Source organism: Carassius gibelio, chromosome A18 (assembly GCF_023724105.1).
Source record: "Carassius gibelio isolate Cgi1373 ecotype wild population from Czech Republic chromosome A18, carGib1.2-hapl.c, whole genome shotgun sequence".
NCBI classification, from domain to species: domain Eukaryota; kingdom Metazoa; phylum Chordata; class Actinopteri; order Cypriniformes; family Cyprinidae; genus Carassius; species Carassius gibelio.
The window spans coordinates 3,541,110-3,556,955 of NC_068388.1; the positions used below are offsets into that span (position 1 = coordinate 3,541,110).

Consider the following 15,846-nt stretch of genomic DNA (forward strand, 5'->3'; position numbering starts at 1 on the left):
GTTAGTTTTGTTCAAATTATGTTATTCTGATTCACATTTTAAAGCCATTTCAGAGTATACATAATATAGGCAAGTACGAAAACGAGATATAGTCTCACAGAACCAGACATGCAAAACAATCAATTCATTCAAATAGTAGTGAAAACGTCTCCATGAAAGGTTATAGAGACAATGCAAAACATAAGAACCATCATAACATTCAAAAATAACCACATTTGTTTGACTATTGAGAGACGTTTGGTTGTTCAACATCATGAGCATGAGTTTTGTCCACCATACATATAAAGGATTGAACAATGCTTATATTTTGAGCTACCTTTTAAATAAAGACTCACAATAGCTTGTTAAAGAAAAAAGGCTGTGTCATATGAAATGTGTCATATACCACCCAGGCAAGGAAAACGATTTATAAATAACTGCTCCAGGTGGCTACCTAAAGATACTTTTGTTATTTGATCAATCCCCATGGGACAGTACAGGTCAATACGAGAAAGAGAAAGCCAGTTTGCAATAAAGGCCTTCAGATCCTTAAATACACAATAAGAAAACATTCGATTCAATCTGTGTCCTGGGAAAAGGTACAAAGTATAAATAGTACTCAGATTAATTATTGCAAAAAGTTTTTTTTTTCTCCCAGGTTGAGACTAAGCAGGCATTAGCCTTTTTAAAATGCCACGCAAAAGCTTTTGTTTTAACTATCAGAGAAATATAATGCCTCGGTTTCATCCAGCATGTTCATGTGTTTATTGCAAGATAACTATTATTTTTTATTTATTTTATTTTTTTCTGATGACTGTTTTTTTGCTATGCTGTGCTGTCACTTCCATCCATATTCAATCCAATACTTGTTAAAAATATAACATTTCTACATGCACAATAAGTTTTTGGAGTTTTTACCCCCAAGAATCCCTGAATTTGAAAAATCTCCCTTAATGTTTCATCAAGTCACTGTTTCACATTGAAACTTGTTTCCAAAATGAAACACATGATCAATGTCATCCATCAAGATGCACACCCTTAATTATCCAAAACATCAACAGCATTCAATAGAGCTGCAGAAATGTAGCAGGTATCAAACAACATACTTGTGGTTTTCTCTAGCCTAGAAGAGAAACAAAATGGCTTTGTTTTCATTTTGAGTCCTACTAAAGAATAATCAATCAAACAGCCAAACCCAGCTTTTATGCATCGGTATTTGAGTAACACATTTGTCACGTTCTGCTCTGTTCTGTTCTTGTTTCTTTTAACTGTTGACCTAGTGTTTGCCTGTTGTTCATGTAGTTTCCTTGTTTAACCAGACATTTAAACCCCGATTTTTGTGTTCATTGTTCTCTGTCATTGGTATTTTTTGTGATTTGTGTGCTTTACACTGTAAAAATTTACTGTAGAATTTACAGGATTTTACTGGCAAAAAAAGCTGTAAAAGCTATTCTCATTGAAACAACAGTCAATATTGTGTCTTAAAAGGTAAGTTACTTGTTAACTAATTGTTTATTGAACTATGGATTTGCAATCGTGATACTCAGCAAAACAGCTCACTTGTTATGCTACTTATATCATATAATATGTTAGAAATAAACTCAACAGTTGAACATTTACCTCATGTTTTTTTTTTTTTTTTTTGTCTCATGAGTTTATGTGTGCCATTAAGCTTGTTTTGATATTAAATGTAACTTAATGTTAATATAATGAGAATCAGTCTCGCGTTTCGATGCTTCCTTTGTTTTTTTGTTTGTGTGTTTATTATTCACTCAAATTTGAATCAGACTAACTTGTCCAGTTGGGCATTTAAATATGTCTTTCACTTACAAAATGACTCAGACGAGCTTTAATGTCGACTACAACTACAGTAGTATACACACTTACTCATTTACATGTAGTTACTAATTATAGTAAGGCACCACATCAATATGGGACAGTTGAGCACATACTGTATAAACAAATGAAATTTCACATAATTTGCTGTTCGTCAGTTATTTTGATAGATAATAGTTTGATAGATAATAGTATGACAATCGTTCGCATTGGGCTTTACATTAAAAGTTAGGTAAACACTACTTTAAATGCTCTTAATAAGAAAATTTAACTGCCAAAATGAGAAAAACTAACTATGCTATGATAGCAATTTCCAGTTTACTGCACAGAAGTTACCATGGTCTAAATCAAATGTCATGATAGGAGGCTATTGTGACATGACATTGCTTATATCTTAACTTAAATAAATATAAAAGGATATATTTCTTAAGGAAAATTAAGTTAATTTACCAGGAATTATGAATAAAGCCTCTAATCTTCAATCATTCTTGCCTTGCTCCAGTCAGCTGGATTTCAGATTTGAATGATGCGCGCAATCCCATAATGCCACACTACAGTAAGTTACTGTAAAAAGCAGGAGCTACAGTGACAACACCTGCTTATTTTAAATGAATTGCAGTTGACATGGAAATATACTTTTAACAACTGAAAAAGCTTATTTGACCAATAATGCATTGCGAATTACAGCTACATCTTGTAAAACAGTAATATTCTGTAAAAATTTTGCCGTAGAAACTACGGCAATTTTTTTACAGTGTACTATTGTTCTTGTTATCCTCTTGTACCAGTTGGATTTATTAAAGACCATTTCTGTTGTATTCTCTACATTATGCACTTACTACAGCAAACTTTGCTGACAAACTTTACAATAAGGTTTGATTTATTAACATTAGTTAATGTATTTAGGTATCATAAACTTTGAGTTTGAAAAAATAAAAAATAATAAAAAAAATGACTTCAAGATAATATAGGAGCAGGGAAAAATGTCCATAGATAATACACAAAAAGTATGGATAAAATATTTAACAAATATCATAGAAAAAATTCAAGATAGTGAAGTATTTGAGAAATATATAAAAAATATAATGAATGTGCGAAAAAAAAAAAATTGTTGGACTTTTATCCAGTATTTCTTTAAACAGATGCAATTAATTTATTTAGAAGGTCATTGAAGTATTTAAGATAGTGGATGAATTAAGAAAAATATTAAAAAGCGTACAGACAAATATGGATAGAATAGTTTTATTATAATTGGACTTTTATCTGACTATTTGACTATTTTATGAGTGGTCATGTGTATATGCCGTGACTCTCTATGATAGCACTGTGCCTGAGCAAGTAATTAACTGAAAGTGAAACTAAAGTAAAAATAAACTAACACAATACATTTGTTGTTACATTAAGGTTGGGTATAGGACAAAGCACAAGCATTCTTATTATGATATTTAAGGTTTTACAAGTCATTTGGTATTAGTCTGTCATCATATGGCATTCATCAGATCCCATTAATTTACTGTTTAGATAATAATCTAAACTACAGCTCTGCATTCTGCCATGAACACAGAAATTCTCAAATAATGTTTTTCCTGCAAAGATCCATGTAATTAAATTTAGATTAGAAGGATTTGGGATGTCCCATGTAGCCAGATTTTTGACTGTCTGCATTAATCTGGCCTAATTCGCTACCTATTTTGGCCAACATAAAACAGAACACAGAAAAGTACATTTGAAAAGTTAAAAAAAGTTTAACACTTCATGAAATGTGTGCACATAAAAAAAAGTATTAAATACTGATTATTTTGCCACAATTAAAACATAAAACACTAAAAATAAAGCTGAATAATATTGTGCACTTAACAATCCAATCCAGATCTTAAAGTTTCATTTCTAAATAATAACAGAAACCGGTTACAGAAAGACTCTTTGACCTCTCCAGTCTGGAATTCTCAGAATACAGGTTTTACCTGATTGCATTCACATTGTTTTCTGTAATAAACCTTTCCATCACTGACACATCCATCACTCAAAACAAACCACATTATTTTCCCCTTAAGCTGTATCTTTAATATATGATTTTGAGTTAAACAGTCATATCCTTCTAGTTTTTTAATGAATGTATCAGAAAGCACTCTTCAATGTCTGGAGTCCTGAGAAATCCATTTCAGATCTTTGTTTGTTTGCGCTTCACTGCACCGTGGTAAGGAAGGTGGCATTAGAGAAAGCAAACAGCTATTGTTTAAATAGTTTAGGTCAGGTCATTGTTATGTAGGAGTGCTGGCATCCAGGGTGAAAATGATAATAGAGCTAAAAATATTTGATATTCAACTCAAATGTTACTCTGTAATTTTTGTGCAATGAGATTTCATTTTTATTTTTTTATTCAAAAAAATATTAGCATTTGGCATCAAAGTTGTGCAATAAAACATAAAAGCAATCATTTTTTTAGAGCATGTTGCCCCTAGTGGACTCTCAAGACAATGTCATAGTTGCATGTGCATGAAGAGGTGTGTGCTTTGTTAAGTGAGTTCTGATCAATAGCTGGTTTCAGATTTGAATCATGTGACTTCTCAGAAGAAACAAGTAACTACGCTATACAAGTTTGAGTGTGATTCAATGCATCACACGAGAACACTTTTGAACCCATCCCTGAATTCCTGCTCACCTGAGATGTATAAAAGCAGTAGCTCAGTTGCGATTCACAGGTGAAGTGAGCTCAGGGGCTCAGGTACCATGATGTCCTCAGCTGTGGTGTTGAATCTTCTGCTTCTGGTGTCCATTGCTTCCGCAGGACACCATTATGGAGGCTCAGTGACCTTCAGCCCTAAAGGAGCCAACGCAGATGGGAGCATGAGGGTGAGAATTTATTTCGTACTTGCATTTAAAAAATGCAGAATTATACATACATTATTATGCAACACTTCTCTTTGCTTATCCAATTAATAATAATTAAAGAAAATTTAAGAATCTTTTAAAACATCTTTTTCTTTTTATCTTTTCTTTCTTTTAGAACTGCCTTTATGTATTTTTTACCTTTATGTATTTTTTTAAACTAGATTATAACTATACTTATTCTAAAGCTGCATTATTAAAATGCATCACTGTCAAAAGACAGGGAGATGTAATCATGGAAATAATTCAGATGAAAAAAGTATTAACATTGGTAATTGGTTAAAATAACCTAATAATATTTACTGATGAAGAGTATGTTTCACTAAACTTTGACATTAATTGGCTAAACAGAGATATCTGCGATACAGTATATAATATTTTTTTGTTTTTTCTAGTGGGTGCAGGAAACTATAGTTTATTAAGTGAGGATAGCAAAAAATGTGACATATTATACCCAAAGATTCTTCATAAAGAGGACTACCAGTAAAACTGACACAAATAATTGGGACCAAATATTATCCAGACACTTTGTTTTTCATCTGACATTATCAAGATATATTATCAAGAATATAACACAGTTTAACTTTGAGTTTGTGTCATATTGTATTACCATTTTCTAAACTATAGTGAATAAACCGTGTGTCTGAATAAATTTTGGTTTGACTGTATATAATTTGATCAGTTTAATTTGTAAATATTATATTATGAATTACATATTATGATTTTTTTCAAAGATTTAATGCTGTCATATAGTGAATTGTATTAATGACTGATCTATAGAACACTTAAATATATAAATAGATATCAAAATAAACTACCAACAAGTGTTCTACCAACAGGTTGAGTTTCGAATCAAGCGAACCTATGACTGGTGTGATGTTAGTTGGTGGTCCTGCTCCTCTGGAGACTGTGGCTATGAATCCAGCAGTCAATATGGTCAAATCGATAGCAGCTCTAACGGCAGAAGTGGTTACACCAACAGCTGGTGCCAAGCAGAAACTGTCGTCACAAGAAACATCCATGGAAACACACCCTTTGCCCTGCAGTGAGTAACTGAATTTGTTTTAAATCTACATTGAAATGTACATTCAACATATTCTAAAATACACTACTGTATCACAGGGACTCCTCATGTTGCTGGGTGCCCACAGTCAACAACGTTAATTGGTGGTTACTCCAGGCACATGTAGATCTAGGCATAAGAGCTGACACCAATCAACCCAACCGCTCACCTGTCACCACTACTTTACAACTTCTACGGTAATACTTATTGTAATTTAACAGTTTTCTATAAACAGTATCACTCACTAATGAGAATGCATGTTAAAACATCAGCCTATAGATTTTGAAAACATGATGAAACTATGATCTATATATTTCTTTTTTTTTTTTCATTAGTGTACCCCAAAACTGTCCACGTACATATCATCTGATGGCTTATGACCCAGATGGTGACCAGGTCATATGTAGATATGGAGCTCAGCAGCATGTCGAATGTGCCACATGTGACCAGCCAAGTGGTTTCCACTTAGATGAAGTAAGTAACAGACAAAATATCGCCATAATAATGTGACATATTGTGTACTGGTAAGGTCAGAGGTCGGTGGGTGGATTTTGTGAAATGGGGTAATGTCAATGTGGGCTTTGAATGAAAGAGATTGTTCATTCGACAAACCTTGAAAAAAAAATCTACATTTATACTACATTTAAATAAGAGAAAAGGAAAGAAAAAACTAGAATACAACATTTTATTACCATAACTGATTCTACGGTATATAAAAAAAACACTTGAAATGCTTAATTTTGGGGGAATTTGTCCTTTTGCAAGAACCGTTTGAATGAAACAACTCATCAGAATGAATCAGGTTTTCCAATGCTACGAATGAGAGAAAGAGAGCCATTTAGGAGGAAACTTACAGCAAAGAACTGAGAAACAAGTGTGCAAACATCCTTTGAAATTTGTCTTTGAACTTTTAGAATTTTGGCTATAGTGTTATTACTTCACTGTTGAAGAGTAGTTAGATAAAGTTATCATATGCATTGTAATGTTTAAAGATCAGGAAGCGGTTATTCATAAATTCATAGGACCTAAGCTTCACGCTGTGGAAATACATTCGGAAGACACAGTCAGTGCTGAAAAGGGGCGGGGCTATAAGGTCTATACAAATTAGATTTACACAGATACACAGATGTGGTTATTTAAGTATATGATATTATGCTTTTGCATTAATCTGGTGAACTGAATGGTTTGTTAATAAAATGTACAAATGAACATCAACTAATATGAACATCTCAATTCTCCAATAGCGTGCCTGCACACTAGACTACAACTATGCCTACACAACAGGTGTCTACGGATTTGAGCTGATTGTGGAGGACTTCCCGAGAAAACACACCACTCTGGCCTATACTGATGGCTCCAGCTCTAACAGATTCGCTCTGAGTGGTGGAAGACACCAAACGTCAATCAGCGTGACACCGTACCCATCATGGTATTCCCAAAGTACCACAACTGGTCCATGGTGGCAACAAACTACATCCGCTCCATCATGGTGGTGGTGGTGGTACCAGCAACAAACGACCACAGCTCCACCTACAACTACACCATGGTGGTGGTTGTATCAGCAACAGCAGCAATCGACCACCGCTTCACCTACATCTGCTCCATCATGGTGGTGGTGGTGGAACCAGCAACAATCGACCACCACTCCACCTACAACTACACCATTGTGGTGGTTGTATCAACAACAGCAGCAATCGACCACCACTCCACCTACATCTCCATCATGGTGGTGGTGGTGGTACCAGCAACAAACGACCACTGCTCCACCTACAACTACACCATGGTGGTGGCAACCTCAACAGACAACCACTGCTCCACCTACAGCTGCCCAGTGGTGGTGGTGGCTGCAGACCACGACCACAACCACAACAACACAGCCACCTCAAGAGTACACAACTTCCATGACTTCACATCAGGGTTCTTATGAACCTTTCAGCAAGCTCCCTCTGCAATTCAGTTTTCTCGGTAAGGCTTTCTTATCCAACTACCGTATTTTTCGTACTATAAGTCACACCTGAGTATAAGTCGCATCAGTCCAAAAATACGTCATGATGAGGAAAAAAACATATATAAGTCGCATTGGACTATAAGTCGCATTTATTTAGAAGCAAGAACCAAGAGAAAACATTACCGTCTACAGCCGCAAGAGGGCGCTCTATGTCTTCAGTGTAGACTACAGGAGCACTGAGCAGCATAGAGCGCCCTCTGGCGGCTGGACACGGTAATGTTTTCTCTTCAGTTCTCTTAGTTCATTTCTCTTGGTTCATGTTAAATTAATTTTGATAAATAAGTCGCAGGACCAGCCAAACTATGAAAAAAGTGCGACTTATAGTCCGGAAAATACGGTAAACAAGAAAACAAGGTAATCATGTTAGCAGCATAAGTGTGCCTGATGTGTGTCTTTCTAATCTGAATCATTGCAGTTGATTCAGCTGCTCCTTCCTGCACCGAGGGACATTACATACCTCAGTTTGTGTCACCGACTCCACTCAATGGAGATGAAATCCAAGCTACGCCACTCCGTGAAGTGGAAATCCGGGTTAAGGCTGCAGCAGCTTATTCAGCGTGAGGAATCATGTGTGAAGGAAATCAATGAATCAAGTTATTTCGATTATTAGATGGTGTATAACATGTGTTTTTTTTTTTGGTCATTCCCAGGGTTACTGATGTAATTATCAGTGGTCCTCTGAACATAACTAAGCACGCTTTGAGCACTGGAGAGTACGCCATCAGATGGACACCAATGAGGAGCGACCTCGGCGATCATTTCCCTGTGTGTTTCATCGCTGAGAGCATGAGCGGGTGGGTAAACTATTAATCATATTCAAAAATCTAGCAGCTAGCAACCTTTCAGGTGAACTGGATTTCCTAAATATTACTGTTTATTATTGATTTGCAGAAGCAGTGTTTATCAGTCTGAAATGAGATGTGTCATTATCAACGTTGGACACCAGACTGGTTAGTAATTAGCTTTTACTTGGTAATCTAAGTTTTGCCTGCATAAACAAAGCATATTTTGGTAATCAGTTCTAATGATTGATCACATTGACAGTGGAGGCACATGTGATTTGCTCTGCAACCAACATGGCTGTTGAAATTGAGCAGTTGCACTCCGTTGAGCTCCACAAGGACTATCTGCGACTCAATGATCCCGCCTGCACTTTGGACTCAAACGGCACTCATGTGTTGGCAAACATCTCCCTCAATGCTTGTGGTACCATGATTGAGGTAAAGCTTTTCTCACTGGCACGTCCTGATTTTGCCAAGTCCGATGTGTTCCTAGGTCAACATATTTTGTTGACCCTGGAACAACATTTTACTCCAAAAATATATTCTTAACCATATCCCTACACCTAAACCTAACCTTAACCATGAGTAATCCCTAAAATCAGAGGAAATGATAGATGAATGTCACTGATGTACAAGCACCAAACACTGATTTTAAGCATAAACTTCACAAAATCTATAAACTGGTTCTTCAAATTTGATTGGTTAATCACAATGTTGTTCCAGGGTCAACAACGATGTTGTCCCAGGAACATGTCTCACTTGGTAAAATCAGGTTAGGCTTTCTCACTGACTCAGAAGGAACAATTTAACAAACAAAATTATAATCTTTATCATCAAATACTCATCCTCATATCCTTTCAAACGAAATTTAGTTTCCCATCTTCCATGAAACACACAAGGCAGAACTTATATTTTCCAAACAATGAAAGCATAATGTATGGTCAATTTGACTTCTTTTGTGGTCTTTCTTGGTGCTTTTTTGGTAAAAAGTACCATCCACTTTTGTTGTGTGGTAAACAGAAGCTTGGACATTCAGGTTGGAATGGCACTGATGTGCACAAATGATGACAAAAGTTTCATTTAGGCACAGTTTAAACCATTAATATTTCATACTCCATTTCCTTCTACAGGAGGATGAAGAGTACATCATTTTCAAGAACCAAATTTTCTCAACCGATGACCCGAACAGCATCATTACCAGAAAGCACGAGGTGGAGATTGAGTTCTCCTGTCGCTACGAGAAGAAAAACAACATTTCACTGGAGTTCACTGCACGAAAACACATAACCACCATCACCGAGAAAGGCTTTGGTACCCTCACCTACAGCTTCGGACTTTTCAAAACAGAAAACTACTACACAGAAATCGACGTGACCGCATATCCGGCAGAGTACGAGCTTGGGGAGATGATTTACATGCAGATCGAATCCCAGTCTACAATCAGCAACACAGAGCTTTTTGTCGAATCATGTGTCGCGACACCATACAATGACCCCAACTACCAAACATCATACACAATCATTCAAAACGGGTAAGAACAATCAACCATGAGCTGTAGGCACATTAGCACAATCAAATGAAATCACAATGGATCTCTATATATCACATCTTCACCAATTCCTATGTTCTTCAGCTGCACCTTGGATGAAACAGTTGAGTTCTACACAAGCCACCAGCCAATGGCCCGCTTCGGCCTGCAAGCCTTCCAGTTCATTGGAATGCATGAGCAGGTAAAAACTGATTGATTGGATGATAATGAAAGCAGTTAAGCAGTCAACATACTGTGTCAAAACAATGCTGCTTCTGACTGACCAATCAGAATCAGGTATTCCAGACAGCCAAGACATCATCTCTCTCATCCTCTCTAGGTGTTCATCACCTGTTCGGTGATTCTGTGTGAGGCAAACAATCCCAACACCCGCTGCTCTCAGGGCTGCGTCAACAGCACAGTCGCACCACCGTCCCACCACCAACACAAAAGAGAGGCTCCCATCCAGACCAGCAGTCACTTAGTCGCCCAGGGGCCCCTGCGGCTGAAAAGGAGCATAGAGCATGAAGGTAAAACCTGAGAAATAAGTCAAGACATCAGATCATTTCTATGCAATGTGATAATATTCTAAAGGTGCATTATGTATAGCGCTGGATGTGATGTGTTGTCATTTGTGATTTAATTTCAATACTCACAATGTATTAACAAGCACTGTTGTGTGTTTTCCACAGTGTCCTCCACGGTCTTGAACATGAATCTGGCTTTCATTGCTGGATGTCTCCTTTCAGCTGTTGGCATGGTGTGTGGTGTTCTCTTCTACAGAACCAGGAGATCCCACGTCAAATATCAGCCTCTTAAGTCAGATGACATTTAATAGATCCTCTCGAAGACTACAAAGAAATGTGTCCTCCTTGCAATCTTTTTCTTTCTTTCTTTAAATAAAATGTATTATAATCCATAAATGGTCGTTAGGGTTATTTTTCATAACTGTCACTGTTTAGGTCTATTAGTGCGTTTCTTTGTATTTCACCCTTCACTCTGTTGATGAAAATAAAAATCTATAAAGAGTGTCAGATTGATTTATAAACAGTTCAGATAATGCATATAAAAGACAATAAATTATATATAATAGCTCCTGTATTGCTGTTTTAGTCTGATTATTTACCAAAGGCCATTTCTCTGAATGCAAGCTACATTAGAAATGCATGCATTATATAACTGCATTCTAGAATTAGAATGCAGAAGAAATGCTTTCACACTAATCCAATTAAATACAAATATTCAACTTATAGCATAATTCTTATAGAAATATGTAGAATTGTAAAGTGTAAAGCTCATTGAAATGGTTTTGTGTTGTACTGATTCTTTTGAAATCAAAATCAGATATAATAAAATAAATGTAAAATATAAAAATGTATGGAAAAAAAATATGAAAATATCTCTGAGATTGATGACTGATCCATCAAATCTGAGATGGTCAGTCTGTTCAAAATCAAAGTCAGATGGACTCAATAAATAGTTATCAAAAAGGGAAAACAGTTATAGTATACACTTCACAAATAAAATCATAGACATTGTCAGTGTGCAGTTTTTATGTTCCAGTTAACTCACTCACAAAGAAAGCTGTAATCAGGTTGGGGTGGAGGGTCTTCATCAGGTTAAAATGCTGATGTCACACTGAGAAAACTTTCAAAGCAGCTTCTAGTGTGATGGCGTGACTGGGAAACTTGAGATTGTCAGCACAACACTGCATTGTAATGAACCGTATCAATCAACAATTGTTGCATATGTTTACCATGTCTCGTCTGACATGACAAAACTATCACACCTGATCATACGAGTCCTCAAAATGAAAGCAAAAATGATCAGCGACAAATTATTTTAAATTATCAGTATTGACAAAAATAATTCACTATTAGGGCGAGAGCTGCTCAGTAAACTTACACTAAGTTGAATCTTTTACTGGAAATAATGTATTGCTTTCTGTTCTTTTTTATTGTTCATGAAAGAGGCAAACATTTATTAGAGTTATGGGTTATGATACATTACTGTATGTCAAAATGGCATTCTTCTTGTGAAACACTCTGTCTTACTTGTAGTTTAATGAATAGAAATGTAAACGAATGCTCTGATTATGTAAAGCAGTTAACAAGAAATTATTTCATCTTATTTTGGATTCATGTCAAACCCAATAAATGCTGCGTAATATAAGTACAGGGTTTCTGCAAGTTTTATGAAGGTAAATTTTAGACTTTAAGACAATACTTCAATACGGTATTTTCAAACTTTAAAGTATAAATAAATAAATACAACATACAGCTGATCTCCATAACTTTTTAATTAATTAATAGGTTCACAAGAATATGGAAATAACATTTAGAGAGCCTTCTGATCACACTGCCCATGTGATGTTGTTCCTCACTATTTTTGTCTTGTTCTCCAGTGCAAATGTCTAGAAGTTCTTAAATCAAGGTAGATGCACACAACATGACATATGATAAGAAATCTTGTTTTGAGAAACTATCAAAATGTAGTGAATTTATGATAATACTATAATTTCATACCCCAAAAACTATAGAAAATAACCCAAAAAGTATTGATAAAGGTATTCATTTTTACAGTGCATGCAACGTTTAATGCCTTGACTTTATGAGTTTGAATGAGTTTCTGTTCCAATTTAAGGTACCTTTTAAGGACTTTATTAGTGGAAGGGTAAATTAAGACTTTTTAAGACCCAGAAACCCTGTAAGCAGGGTTATTCAGGACCTAAGGACTATTAATCTTAGTTAAATCACATTTGACTTGAAAAATATTAATAATTGTCAGTTTGCAATTGATCATGAAAGAATCTTCCACACATACAGTCTGAAATCCTTTTGTTTCTGAGCTTGATGATCTTTCATTTCATCGCACAGTTCCATCACTGTCATGCTGCATTCTTCATGCAAAACAAAAATACAAAAGCATTCGTTTCTTTAAGTACTTTTAAAATGTCATGTGATTTAAGCCTAATGCAACGTAAATGCATTATGTAAATGCAGCAGCAAGTACTTTCAAAGTTTTAAGTTCAGAGAGATTTTCCGCATTGTTTTTAAAGTTTTGAACTCTTGGTAAACCCGGTGGTATTTCAGCAAACAGCCATTGTCTAAATGGATTTATCTCTTATTTCAGGTAACTGCTGTGGAGAAGTGCTGGAATTCACGTGAGAAAAAGAGCAAAGATAGCAGGAATCGTTCCCATATTTTTCAAACCAATATTTTTCAAACTCATATATTTTCAAACCAATTTGCTGTCAAACACAGAACATTTGGCATTGAACTGCAATCTCAGAACTTGTTCAACTCTACTGGAGACAATGACATGCTCTGCAAGTGTGTGAGGAGATATTTGCATTGACGAGTGTGAGTTTCAAATTTAAACCAGGATTTCTCGGAAAAGGGCTTTAGTCTTTATACTCAATTCAAAAGACAGGTATACACTACCATTCAAAAGTTTAAAGAAGGATGTGAATGTTTTTTTTTTTGTTGTTGTTGTTTTTTTAAGCCATATGTAAAGTGAGACGAGAGAAGAATGCATGACAGACAAATAAAGTGAATTACTTGTTCTTTTTGTTTTCACATGCCACTTAAAGGCGAGTAAATAGACCGGTATGGGGAAATGGATATTAAATAATACCAAAAATGAAAAATGTGGAATCTGTGATCAGAACTCCTGTGCTGATTTCATTGAAGAAAAAAATAAAACATGCACATATCAACATAGTCCAAAAGAGAGAAAACCTCTGGAACTATTACCTCTGGAAAATCTGTTTTGATCCAATATTAAAGTTTCAGCTCAGTCAATGAAATGTTCACCTTCAGTGAACCTATCACATTTTCAATCAAATACTGAAAGTCCTTGTTTAGACGGAAAGAGTATTCGAAAGACTCGTATAATAATTGTGCTAGAGGGAAAGTGTATTTACAGTTTTTACACATACTATGACCCATTTCTCAATAATTAGGTTAAAAATGAAAAATACAGCAATTTGATATATTTCTATATAGCAAATATGTTTATATTTCTATGTAGCAAAAATTGTATACTATATTAAAAATCTAAAAAACAAAATACTTATACTAATATAGGTACAAAACATTTAGATGTGGAGTTAAATTTCATTACCATCTGCAAAATTTGGGAATAATTGTGTACTGAAATGTCAACAGACATTATTATATAAGAAATAATGTGTAATGCTACCTATTGTAGGCTAAGTAATTTTGTAGTTTTTGCGTTTTTGTATTTGTCCACTAGGTGGCAGACCAGCATTATAATGCTTTTGAGAATAACCATGCAGTAACAAAATAAAAAAAAATACAAAGTTAATTTCTTAAAGGGCACTGAGCAACCATCAGTACTTTCTGTTAATTATTTATAATCTAATGTAACTTTCTACATAGCTGTAGACAGTGTTACCAAACTTTTGGACCAATGACCTTTCTCGACATTCATGATTACAAGATAGTACACAAATATATAAGGATATATAGGCTATTACTTTTTTTATATTTCAGGTGCTTTCAAATGAATTGGTTTAGGAAAAAAATTACATATATATAATTTTATATATACAAACAATATCCAGAAATAAAGATGATAATTTCCTTACAAAAGCACAAAGTTAAGCAGTAAAGCGGTACATGCTGACAGAAAAAAAAAGAAAAGAAAAAAAAAGACCTACATTTGGAATGATAAGATAACAGAGTCCTCTTTAAAGGTTATGATGATCTGAAAGCATGTGTATATTCTGCCCATCGGTTATAAAAATAATAATCATAGCAATGTCTGTTCCTTTTGTGGGACAGCAGTTTATATAAATGCATATTATCTTTCTATGGAGCTTCAAACTAACCTGATATGGTATTTCACAGGAATACTGTTCATCCGTAGATCATATACTGGAAAACTGTAACATTGGCAACATCAAACCAGCATGAGAAGTAAAGAACAAAAGTAAGATTTCAATTGATATCAATTATCATTCTTATTACAAGTATATAGCAAATAAAAAGAAAACAAAACCCATGTAACGAATGCTTGAATACCTACTGTACACATAAACCGATGCATCCATGGGGATCTATGCCCAAACTTCCAAAAGTTGGAAGTTTGTATGCAGCTTATTGTAATCTGAATGTGCAATAAATATAAAAAAGTAAGCTTTTTTACATATTCATGTTGAACTGCAATAGTTGTTTTGCTTTCTATTTGTTGACTAAACACGCAGAATTGTATTCGTTTAACAAATAAAGAAATCATGGACTTCACATATAGCTGTTTGCATGAATTGCTGCAGTTGAAATTCCCTCTCAGTCTCTCCTAATGAATGTTTGATATCTGCGTGTAACTTGGCCTTTAAATGGCATCGATTTTCTTACCTGATGCTCCATTCTAGGACGCCACTTAACAAGCAGTTGTTCCAATCATTATGGGCTCCTGAGTCACATGGCACAGCGGGAGACTAATTAATCAATCAATCTTGGCTAAAAAGCTGGTTTCAAGGAGATGATGATGATGATGATGATGATGATATTAAACAGAACGTGAGTTTCATCACCGTGGAATTTTTTTTGACAAAGACTAATAACCCATGTTTTTCCAGCACTTAACAGATATATTTAACTGAAGTTATATGAGAAATAGTTTTATGAACAGAAAACGCACAATATTAGCATTAGGCAGTAAAGAATGTATTGTGCACAGCTCAGAACAAATCTTCCTTTGGTTTAAAGAGGACTAACAGCTAATCACATTAACA

At 35.0% G+C, this 15,846-nt stretch overlaps 1 protein-coding gene across 2 annotated transcripts; it reads left to right on the forward strand.

The window, feature by feature from the left end:
- The first annotated feature begins 4,445 nt into the window (after nt 1–4,445).
- LOC127934213 (uncharacterized) lies at nt 4,446–11,184 on the forward strand. Of its 2 annotated transcripts, XM_052531447.1 has the most exons (14): nt 4,446–4,668; nt 5,544–5,749; nt 5,827–5,964; nt 6,103–6,241; nt 7,012–7,237; nt 7,358–7,732; nt 8,191–8,332; nt 8,426–8,569; nt 8,667–8,725; nt 8,820–8,995; nt 9,688–10,088; nt 10,191–10,287; nt 10,426–10,615; nt 10,778–11,184. In XM_052531447.1, exons 1-14 carry the CDS (start codon nt 4,546–4,548, stop codon nt 10,918–10,920), a joined length of 2,559 nt encoding a protein of 852 aa, XP_052387407.1. In that variant the 5' UTR covers nt 4,446–4,545; the 3' UTR covers nt 10,921–11,184. The 2 variants fall into 2 exon arrangements, with proteins under 2 accessions (XP_052387407.1, XP_052387406.1); XM_052531446.1 differs by having other exon boundaries at nt 4,448–4,668; nt 7,012–7,732.
- Nucleotides 11,185–15,846: the final 4,662 nt, after the last annotated feature.